This window comes from Trichechus manatus, unplaced genomic scaffold, assembly GCF_000243295.1.
Source record: "Trichechus manatus latirostris isolate Lorelei unplaced genomic scaffold, TriManLat1.0 scaffold00285, whole genome shotgun sequence".
NCBI classification, from domain to species: domain Eukaryota; kingdom Metazoa; phylum Chordata; class Mammalia; order Sirenia; family Trichechidae; genus Trichechus; species Trichechus manatus.
Window position 1 is genome coordinate 1,295,903 of NW_004444221.1, and position 12,199 is coordinate 1,308,101.

The 12,199-nt window shown below is 36.7% G+C and overlaps 1 protein-coding gene across 1 annotated transcript in view; it reads right to left on the bottom strand.

The window, feature by feature from the left end:
• Positions 1 to 12,150, bottom strand: part of ABCD2 (ATP binding cassette subfamily D member 2) — an 83,015-nt gene extending 70,865 nt beyond the window's left edge. Inside the window, exons 1-2 of the mRNA XM_004390127.1 lie at positions 10,783 to 12,150; positions 9,109 to 9,289 (exon numbers count right to left, since the gene is read on the bottom strand). Coding sequence (XP_004390184.1) covers positions 9,109 to 9,289; positions 10,783 to 11,724 — 1,123 coding nt within the window. The 5' untranslated portion in view covers positions 11,725 to 12,150. The remainder of the gene's footprint in view (positions 1 to 9,108; positions 9,290 to 10,782) is intronic.
• Between the last annotated feature and the right edge of the window lie 49 nt (positions 12,151 to 12,199).

Here is a 12,199-nt window from a genome sequence, read left to right on the forward strand (position 1 = left end):
AGCAATAAATGCACACATCCAAAAAGAAGAAAGGGCCATAATCAAAACATTAACCCTACAACTCGAACAAGCAGAAAGAGAGCAGCAAAAGAAGCACTCAGGCACCAGAAGAAAGGAAATAATACGAATTAGAGCAGAATTGAATGAAATACAGAATAGAAAAACAATTGAAAGAGTTAACAAGACCAAAAGCTGGTTCTTTGAAAAGATCAACAAAATCGATAAACCTCTGGCCAAACTGACAAAAGAAAAACAGAAGAAGCAAATAACCAGAACAAGAAATGAGATGGGCGATATCACAACAGACCCAATGAAATTAAAAGTATCATAATAGAATACCATGGAAAACTGTACTCTAACAAATTTGAAAACCTAGAGGAAATGGATAAATTTCAAGTAACACACTACCTACATAAACTAACACAAACAGGTAGAACAACTAAATAAATCTACAACAAAAGAAGAGATTCAAAAGGTAATTAAAAAACTCTGAACAAAAAAAAAAGCCCTCACCTAGACGGTTTCACTGGGAATTCTACCAAACTTTCAGAGAAGAGTTAACACCACTACCACTAAAGGTATTTCAGAATACAGAAAAAGATGGAATACTCCCACATTCATTCTATGAAGCCAGCATAATCCTGATACCAAAACCAGGGAAAGACACCACAAAAAAGAAAATTACAGACCAATATCTCTCATGAACATTGACACAAAAAACCTTAACAAAATTCTAGCCAATAGAATTCAACAATATATCAAAAAAAATAAACCACCATGACCAAGTGGGATTCATACCAGGTGTGCAGGGATGGTTCAACATTATAAAAACAATCAATGTAATCCATCACATAAATAAAACAAAAGACAAGAACCACGTGATCTTATCAATTGATACAGAAAAGGTATTGACAAAGTCCAACACCCATTCATGATAAAATAGAAACAGGAATACAAGGGAAATTCCTCAACAAAATTAAGGGCATTTATACAAAGTCAACAGCCAACATCATCCTGCATGGAGAGACTCTGAAAGCATTCAAAGATGCCCTTTATCACCACTCTTATTCAAAATTGTGCTGGAGGTCCTAGGCAGAGCAGTTATGCTAGAAGAAGAAATAAAGAGCATCCAGATTGGTAGGGAAGAAGTCAAAGTATCTCTATTTGCAGATGATATGATCTTATACACACAAAACACACACACAAAAAAAACATAAGAAAACTACTGGAACTAACAGAAGATTTCAGCAAAGTTTCAGGATATAAGATAAACATCCAAAAATCAGCTGGAATCCTCTACACGAACAAAAAGAACTTCCAAGAGGAAATCACCAAATCAGTACCATTTACAATAGCCCCCAAGAAAATAAAATACTTAGGAATAAATCTAACCAGAGACGGAAAAGACCGATACAAAGAAAACTACAAGATTCTAATGCAAGAAACCAAAAGAAACCTGCGTAAGTGGAAAAACATACCTTGCTCACGGATAGGAAGACTCAACATTGTGAAAAAGTCTATTCTACCGGAAGCGATCTAGAGATACAATGCCATACCAATTCAAATTCCAATGGCATTTTTTAATGAGGTGGAGAAAAAAATCACCAACTTCATGTGGAAAGGGAAGAGGGCCTGGATAAGTAAACTATTACTGAAGAAGAACAACAAAGTGGGAGGCCTCACACTAACTCATTTTAGAACCTATTATGCCACCACAGTAGTCAAAACAGACCGGGACTGGTACAGCAGATACATAGACCAATGGAACAGAATGGAGAATCCAGACGTAAATTCATCCACCTATGAGCAGCTGATATTTGACAAAGACCTAAAGACCTTTAACAAATCATGCTGGCATAACTGGATATCCATCTGCAAAAAACTGAAACAAGACCCATACATCACACCATGCACAAAAACTAACTCAAAATGGATCAAAGACTTAAATATGAAATCAAAAACGATAAAGATCATGGAAGAAAAAATAGGACAATGCTAGGAGCCCTAATACATGGCATAAACAGAGTACAAAACATTACTAACAATGCACAAACACCAGAGGAGAAACAAGATAACTAAGAGCTCCTAAAAATCAAACACTTATGCTCATCAAAAGACTTCACCCTAGACTAAAAAGAGAACCTACAGACTGGGAAAAAAATTTTGGCTACGACAAATCTGATTAGGGTCTAATCTCTAAAATCTACAAGATACTACAACACCTGAACAACAAAAATACAAATAACTCAATTTAAAAATGGGCAAAGGATAGGAACAGGCATTTCGCCAAAGAAGATATTCAGGCGACTAACAGATACACGAGGAAATGCTCATGATCATTAGCCATTAGAGAAATGCAAATCAAAACTACAATAAGATACCATCTCACCCCAACAAGGCTAGCATTAATCTAAAAAACACAAAATAATAAATGCTGGAGAGGTTGTGGAGAGACTGGAACACTTACACACTTTTGGTGGGAATGTAAAATGGTACAACCACTTTGGAAATTGATTTGGTGCTTCATTAAAAAACTAGAAATAGAAGTACTATACGATCCAGCAATCATGCTCCTTGGAATATATCCTAGAGAAATAAGAGCCATCACATGAATAGATATACGCACATTCATGTTCACTGCAGCACTGTTTACAATAGCAAAAAGATGGAAACAACCTAGGTGTCTACCAACAGACGAATGGATAAACAAATTATGGTATATTCACACAATGGAATACTATGCAAAGATAAAGATTAACGATGAATCCGTGAAACATCTCATAACACGCATGAATCTGTAAGGCATTATGTTAAGGGAAAACAGTCAGTCGAAAAAGGACAAATAATGTATAAGACCACTATTATAGGAGCTCAAGAAAAGGTTTAAACACAGAAGAAAACATTCTTTGATGGTCACAAGGGTGGGGATGGAGGGAGAGGGGTATTCACTAACTAGACAGTACACAAGAATTATCTTAGACAAAGGGAAGGACAACACACATTACAGGGGAAGTCAGCACACCTGGACTAAACCAAAAGCTAAGAAGTTTCCTGAATACAACCAAACACTTTGAGGGATGGAGTAGCAGGGGCAGGGGTCTGGGGATCATGGTTTCAGGAAACGTCTAGGTCAACTGGCATAACAAAGTTTATTAAGAAAATGTTCTGCATCCCACTTTGTTAAGCAACGTCTGGGGTCTTAAAATCTAGTGAGTGGCCATCTAAGATGCATCAATTTGTCCCAACCCACCTGGAGTAACGGAGAATGAAGAACACCAAAGACACAAGGAAAATAATAGCCCAAGAGACAAAAGGACCACATAAACCAGAGACTCCATTAGCCTGAGACCAGAAAAACTAGCTGGCAGCCGACTAACACCAGTTACCACCCTGACAGGGAACACAACAGAGAGTCCTTGAGTGAGCAGGAGAAAAGTGGGGTGCAGAACTCAAATTCTAGTAAAAAGACCAGGCTTAATGGTCTGACTGAGACTGGAGGGACCCTGGAAGACACGGCCCCTGGACTCTCTGTTAGCCTAAAACTAAAACCATTACTGAAGCCAACTCTTCAGACAAGGATCAGACTGGACTGTAAGACATAAAATGATACTTGTGAAGAGTGTGCTTCTTAGCTCAAGTAGATACATGAGTCTAAATGGGCAGCTCCTGTCTGGAGGCAAGATGAGAAGGCAGAAAGGGACAGGAGCTGGTTGAACGGGCATGAGAAATCCAAGGTGGAAAGGAGGAGTGTGCTGTCACAGTATGGGGAGTGCAACTAGGGTCACGTAGCAGTGTGTGTATAAAGTTTTGTAGGAGAAACTAACTAGAACTGTAAACTTTCATTTAAAGCACAATAAGAAAAAAAGTATAGCTATTTATATGCACAGCTAATTACAGCTAAGAAAGTATGCCTTTGATACGTACTATTACTTCTATATTAATTGGCCAACAAAAACCAAACCAGTTGCCATTGAGTCGATTCCGACCCATAGCAACCAGAGTAGAACTGCCCCATAGGGTTTCCGAGGAATGGCTGGTGGATTCCCACTGCTGACCTTCTGGTTACAGCCAAGCTCTTAACCACTGTACCACCAGGGCTCCATTAATTGGCCAAGAGAAGGGTAATTATATCCAAATTGACCAAGAATGTAATATGATATTTCAATTATTTGTTATTAGTATATGAGGTATGATAATACAGCATGACCCACAGATATAATCTCATTGGGGGTGTATTTTATTAGGGTGCAGGCAGGGCTTTGTTCCACTCCACTAGTAACATCTCTCAGTTTTTACTTCTGATGGTCCAGTTCATAATCACAGATCACCAATATGCAGACACTATTGCCAGTGCTAGTAGCTTAGATGCTCTCTTTCCTACCTGCTAGGTGACATTTCTGAGTGGTGCAAATGGTTAAGTGCTAGACTACTAGTTGAAAGGTAGTGGTTCGAACCCACCCAGAGGTGCCTTGGAAGACAGGCCTGGTGACCCTGGTGATCTGGTCACAGTATTGAAAACCTTATGGAGCAGGGTCCATGCACACATGGTGTCTTAGTTACCTAGTGCTGCTATAACAGAAATATCATAAGAGGATGGCTTTAACAAACAGGAATTTATTCTCTCACCATCTAGGAGGCTGAAAGTCCAAACTCCAGGTGCCGGCTCCAAGGGAAGGTTTTCTTTCCCTGTCATCTCTTGGGGAAGGTCCCTGTCATCAATCTTCCCCTGATCTAGGAGTTTCACAGCACAGGGACCCCAGGTCCAAAGGACGCACTCCCCTCTTGGTTCTTCATTCTTCATGGCATGAGGTCCCCTGTCTCTCTGCTCTCTTCTCTCTTTTATATCTCAAAAGAGATTGACTCGAGATACAACCTAATCTTATAAATGGAATCCTGTCTCAGTAACATAACTGCCTCTAATGCTGCCTCACTAACATCACAGAGGTAGGATTTACAACACACAGGAAAATCACATCAGATGACAAAATGGTTAACATTCATACAATACTAGGAATCATGGCCTAGTCAAGTTGACAAACATTTTAGGGAGACATAATTCAATGCATAACACATGGGGTCGCCATGAGTCAGAACTGACTCCAGAGCAACTAATAACAACAGGTGGCTGTCATAGGTATGGCAGGAGGGACCTATAAGTAGCTTTGCCTGGCCTTGCCAGACTGTTCCTGATGTAAAGAGAAGAAAGGTAGCCTATTAAAATTAAAAATAGAGATTATAGCTGTCAGATAACTATTTTCTTCACACAGTTTCGGTCTTTCTCTTAATACAAAGGAAAAAAAAATAGGGGGGCAATATCTTTCAAAAAATAACATAACAGTTAATATATACATATTAACTATTTCAATGTCTCTTTTTCAACCATTTGGTCCCAGTAATTACCTAGTCTGAAACTAACGTAAGTTCCTTACAGAATCAATTCCAATATAGCTAATATGGAGGCAGCATGGTACAGTAAAAAAAAAAAAACGCTGCACTAGGAGTTAGATAATGCATCTTCCATTCTCGGTACTTCCACTAATCAACTATGTGACCTCAGGCAAAACTTTAGACCTGCCTGGGCCTCTAGAGGAGCGCTGGTGGCTCAGGAATTAAGAGCTATGGCTGCTAATCAGAAGGTTAGCAGTTGGAATCCACCAGCCACTCCTCAGAAACCCTATGGGGCAGTTCTACTCTGTCCTATAGGATCGCTATGAGTCAGAATCGAATTGATGGCAATCGGTTTGGTTTATTTGTTTGGGGCCTCTAGAATATTAGATGACTTGAAGCTTCTCTTCTGATGTGAAAATGGCATGATTCCATATGCAATTTTGTAATGTGACCTTGAATATAAATATAGCCCTGTCCTTAGGTAAGATTTCACTTGATGTTGTAGGTGGATGATACAGTAAATCTACTATAGAAATATTTTTCTTTTCCTCTCCTCCCCCCAAAATTATACAGTTTCTTCCTCCTATCTGCATTTTCACCTCTGACTTCCTAATCACTTTCAAATGCCTTGCTGTTTCACAACAAAAACAACAACAATAATCACACCAGCAAACATCGATTATTTCCTGTCAACCAGTCACAGATTAGTAAGCAGTAGAGTCAGCATCTGAAGCCAGGCAATCTGACTCCATAGCTCACACAGTAAGAATACAATAAATATTAACAATTGCTTGCACCTGAGTATTTGCCAAGTACCGTGTCAAAGCGCATTAAACATATCTAATTTGATAACAACTCTGAAAGATCTATATTATCAGTTGTATTTATTACAATATATACTACATAGTATATATTATCAATTATATTTTCTTATAGTTAAGATAAGAAAACTGAGGCATATAAAGTTTATGTAATTTTCCCAAGGATAAACCAAACCAAATCTGTTACCAAAGTCAACTCCAACTCACGGCAACCCCATATGTTTCAGAGTAAACAGAGCAGAAGTGCACACCATAGGATGGTCAAGGCTGTGACCTTTCAGAAGCAAATCGCCAGGCCTTTCTTCCAAGGCACCTCTGGGTGGGTTGAATTTCCAGCACTTCAGCTAGGAGTTGAACATTTAACCATTTGCACCACCCAGGGACTGTACTATTAAGTAGTAGAGCCAAGAGTTGGCTCTTCCTTCATTCTTTTTCTTTCTTCTATGCTACGTTTTCCCTAATTTCTCTTTGCTATTCCTCTCTTGTTTATCCATTTTTCCATTTCTTTTTCCTAAAATATAGTATTATGCACTTAATTCATCTCTAACATAAGGGACAACTCAGGGAATAATGTAAATTAAGAATTAAGTCTATGTTAGAATCTATGGCATGTAATAACAAGTCCTAAATTTCAAAGATATACAATTTCCTGAAAATTAAAAAAAAATTATTTTGTCTTGAGTAAAATCATAACTCAGAATTTTCATGTATTAAGTCATTGTAGGTCATATACATTTAGTAAATATATACATATGTATATATGCAAACATATATACAGTAACCTTAGAAATTACAATGTTGAAGCTCACTTTCATAATAGTGTTCTGTCATCTCAATTTATTTTTTTGTTCTATGAAATTCTTCGATTGCTTTTCTCTGTATCAAAATTTTATTTTGAAAAGAAGCTTTAAGAAATATTTTAAGTTTTACTTGTAACAACATGATTATTATAATTTCAATCTAAAACTGTAATGTTTAATTTCATACAGTATTTTTCATGATTTGTAGGATTTATTTTTAAACATCTTATTGCATCATCTACAGAAGTAAGTTTAAGATTCTTTGTATATATTGTTTACTTCTTACTGATCTCTGCGGAGTTAATTTGTCACCATTAATAACTGTATTTTCTGTGTTTTATGTTGAATACTCCAGGGTATTGTAATAAGACCAGTGCTTGTAAGCACTGACCAAAAAAACTACACCCTAATCTTGTCATTTGGGTTGTCTTATTATATTTTATAAAAGAAACTTTTAAAATATCCATATGCTTAGAGAGATCCAGTTTTGCCAAATTTCTGAATAAAATTAATCTTAAACCCACAGGCTTTTAAGTGCCTTTTTAAAATACTTTTGAAAAAGTAATTTACTTCATTTCATTATGAAAGAATTAAGTCTAAAAATACGACAATTACTAAAACACTAAATTACTAAAAATGTTTTTTCAATGTAAACATTTTAAAAGTAAATTTTTAAATATAAAGTAGATTTATTTGATTTTCCAGTGGTCTAAATATACTGTTGTCTATTCGATGGTTGAGTTATATAGTATTTACCACAAAGGAAGACTGATAAATATTAATTTACTAAAATTAATAATTTTAGGTTAAGAATGACTAACATTTGACAAGTGTTTTTGTAAGAACTGGTTAAAACAGTGCTGTTTCAAAATATCAAAGCATATTGTAATTTTTACCTGTTTTATTAGATCACTTCAAACAACTATTAACCCTTCTTTCTACACCAAAAATAACTGTAGAATAGTGTGATTTCTGTTACATTATTGCTAGTGCCGACTTTTGTTTTCCAGGTAATACACTGTCACCATGAATCAAGAAAATACTGTGTGCTTTATAAACGTCATTCTATTTAATCATTACAACAACCCTCTGAAGTCGCCATTCTATTCTCATTTTACAGATCAGGAAACTGAGGCTTACAGAGCTTAATTAACATGACTAAAAGGATACAGGTAGTCAATGAGGTAGGCAAGATTTGAACCAAGCTCTGTCTCACTACAAAGCCCATGTTTTGTCTAGTTTATTCAACAATAAGGCCAATTTTAGTCAAGTGGCTTTTAAAGAGACAAAGAAGGGGAGGTTTTATTTCGGGAGAACAGATGAAAATGCTGCTTCTTCAATTAATTCCCTTCTGTCCTGGTCAGTTAAAACCCTTAATTCCCATCTCAAGTTGTATACAATCTTTTAACATTGTCCTTTTTAATCCTTATTTTTCTTAGTTACCCCAAAGGATCAAAAATGTTGGTAAAAACTGTCAAAATACTGATAGGATAGAATTAAATGCCTGCAATTTAACAATCCCCACCCCAACACCACCATCAAATCGTACCACACAGGCAATGATCTGTACTACCTATAAGTAAATGAGACCTTGCTCCATGGCACTGAGCACTGCTTGAAACAAGATTCTTAGTTTCCTAATGTCATCAACCAACTCTTCAAATCACATTCCAGGGCAAATTCAGTTATAGAATATTTATAGACTAAAAGCTTGTGACGTGCAGAACTGAAGTGTTTAGTTGTTTACAACACATAGGAAGAGGTTATGTTACATTCTTTCTGAAGGTATTAATTTGTTTTGAGTTTAAATATAAACTAGAGAATCCTTCTGTATTAAGCAATATAATCAAAATTGCTCGAGGTCAACTCCCTCCATCAGGGATCTCTGAAATATCTCAGAACTGGAAAGGTCTTGAGCTACTTGTCTCTTTCCCTCAGATTGCTGGTCTTATTAACTGGACTTTGCAAAGTATGCCATTGTTTCTGACCATTAAGAACTATAGACTAATGGCTATGTTTCACTCACACAAAATTAGCATAACATCTTCAAGAGAAATAATCTTAAACATATTTTTGAGATTGAGCATAAATGTCCTTACCACCATCTGCAAAGCCAGTTGCAGTGATAATAGGTACAGCCACCATAATTAGTCCACTGCTGCTCCAAACATACTTCATCAAAAACTGCTCTATCATGATGTACCACAAACGTTTGGATAAAATGAGGTTCATCTGATCTGCTAAAGCTTTGTAACTTTTCTGGAGTTGTTTCATTTCTACCTATAGAGGGAAAGAAGATAAGAATTAACCCAGCATGAGCTGTAAATATTATGTGTTTGAGGAATTTCTTTAAAGGTATGTATATGTTATTTCATTTTTCTTAATATATATAGTATTATCTATGACTCTAACCATCAATAAATAAAGATAATATCAGAATTAGGCATTATTTAGTTTTTATCACACCTGTATAATTAAAAACTTTTGCTACTTACTAAATATATTGTTAAATATAAAATACATACAAGTGATTTATAATTTTAAATTAATATGAATTATAAGGCATTAAAATTAAATCATACCCTATAGGATATGAGTAAATAATGTTAGAACCTTATCGTTCTTGATCATGGCAAAAATGTCTAAAGATAAACACATGACACACATGTGTAATTAGATGCCACTTTTGAACTGACTCAATTTACTGGATTTTTGTCTTTTATGCAAGAAGCCTACAGTACACTATAATTTACATTCTTGAGTTCAAAGATTCAAGAAAAATGACAAATCAATATGATTAATATAACATCTGAGGTCAATTTTAAAGAAAAAGTTCTAAATGTGCTTAGATTTTTCTTCTTCAGGTTGGTACTGCTGTATCACTGATGCTTCAAAAATTAAATAATTCTCTTTGATGATCAAAATACTATCTTTAATTTTAGAATACCTTAACATTTTATTTGCTAATTCATTTGTATTAATATTTCAGATGCATCACCTTCAAAATTTCTGTCGTATTTAATATTCAGAAGTTACCTTTATACACTACCAGTTTATATAACTGGGTTCACTATTTTTGGAACCTGCTTAATGTTGAAAATCTTTAATATTTAAAAATAACGTTCTGTAACTCCTTTAATCCTTCTTCTCATTTACTCTCTAAGCTCAGCTTTTCCCTCAAAAACAGTATTTGTGTCAAAATATGGTGCTGAACATGAACCAAGGGTAATGTAAACACTATTTTGTGAGATAATCTCCTGTGCTTCTTTGCACTGAAGACACTCCATCATTGACTAGACATGCAAAAACTGTCAAAACTGTCTTCCATATGAAAGCATGCTTTTTCCCCCACTTGAAAAACAGGAAAAACAACAAAAAATAGTATCCTAAATTTTTCATCTCAATGGAAAAGCGCTTACTCTGGGTTTCTAAATATATTTTTTCTTCTAATGCTTTAGGACTACCTACTAAGCTAGGATTTAAGTTTTAAGAAAATGCTGTAGAGAGAATTCTCAGCATATTTGGGTATCTGAGGCTAAGTAGGCTGCTTTTTAGAGTTATGAAACATTAGAAAAATTTGCACTCTATAATTCTTTAACAGCTTGTGATTAAAAAGGGTAATGAAGCATATAGTTTAATACAAGCTTAAATGTCATAGGAATCTAAAATGAAAAAGAAGTGGGTCCATCAACAGTACAACAGATGGTATCTAGCACTGCAGTGGCAGCTTGAACAGTCTCATATTTCACTCATTACCTTAATTTCTATCTTACCTTATGTCCTCTGTAAAAGGCAATTTCTTCCACATTGGCTATAATTCTGGAGTGCACATACCGCAAATAGCCTTTCCTATGAGCTTCTTCAGCCACCAATTTACCAAATTTGGGAGAGCAGGCTTTCAACACTTTAGCAGTAGCATATACCACAAGCCCTGCTAACAGGGTGGGCCCAATTGGGCTTGCTCCTCTCGATGTAGCAGTCTGGATGAGTGTGTAGGAGGTCAGGATTACATCTAAAATGGGTTTGGTCAGATTGGAATACAAGTGAGCCACAGATTGGGCAAACATCATAATATCCTCTGTAAGAGACTGGTCAGGGTTTGCCAGTCTCCCATCCATATTGATAACCTTATAATAAGTCTGATTCGTAAAATAGGTTTCATAGGCATGGTCTACTAGGCGAGTTCTGAAGGCCAAAGCCAGTTTGCACTCCAGGTATCTTATTGCACTGTTGACGAAAGTGGCAGGGATGGCAATCATAAGCCACTTGATCAGTTTGATGATGAAAGTCCAAGGCTTCTTTTCCACAATGCTTTTCACGATTTTTCCATCCAGACCAGCCACATATATAGACAGAAAGGTTCTTGAGATAAGAGCCACTGAGTGCAGGCAGAGCCACCCCGTCTCAGTGGTCACAAGTTTTGGAAAGAGAATTTTCCTAAGTTCTAGTAGTTGTTTAAAAAAATCTGCATTCACTCCAGGCGAAGGAGTTTTACAAGTGGTCTCTGTGCAATGCAGTGTTTGTCTGTTCTCTGCAGCTAGATAAGCTTCTTTTTTTTTCTTCCCATAGCCCGGTTGCTTTAAACGCTTGCCAATGATGGGATAGAGAGTTTTCAGAGCATATGCCGCAGCCACCAGGCAGGCAGCCCTCTTAGCAGCAGTCGATCTGGTGGTCCATTTCACTCGATCAGCTGCTGCATTTAGTATATGTGTCATTTTCCCAGTTATGCAAACCGGCTTCAAAAAGAACTGGTTTTAAAAGATCATGCTCCTCGGGAATTCTCAGCAAATGTTTCAGAAAGTCCGACAGTGTTCCATAGTCTGCAGAGTCTCTCCTCTTCTGGTTTTTATTTTGTTCTGCTGTGGCAGATGCAGCAGGACTCAGGCTCCAGTGCATTTACTGGGGATGATTCCCTCAGAAGCTCGAACTGCACCAAGCCGCCCCAAGCTCCTCCCTCCCAGGCTCTTCATTGGCTGTGAGGGCGGTGGGACCTTGGAATCCTCGCGGCTTCCCTTTGAACCTTGAAAATGAGGAAGGAGAAAAATGAGTTACATCCTTAAACAGGAGTTCAGAGAGTTAAATGGCTATTTTTGGAGAGGTCGATTCAGGGCAGCTGGTGGCGAACAAAACCTGCCCTAGCTACTGAGCATGCTCAGCGTCACTTAAAATCCCGCAAAGTTTCAGAATACA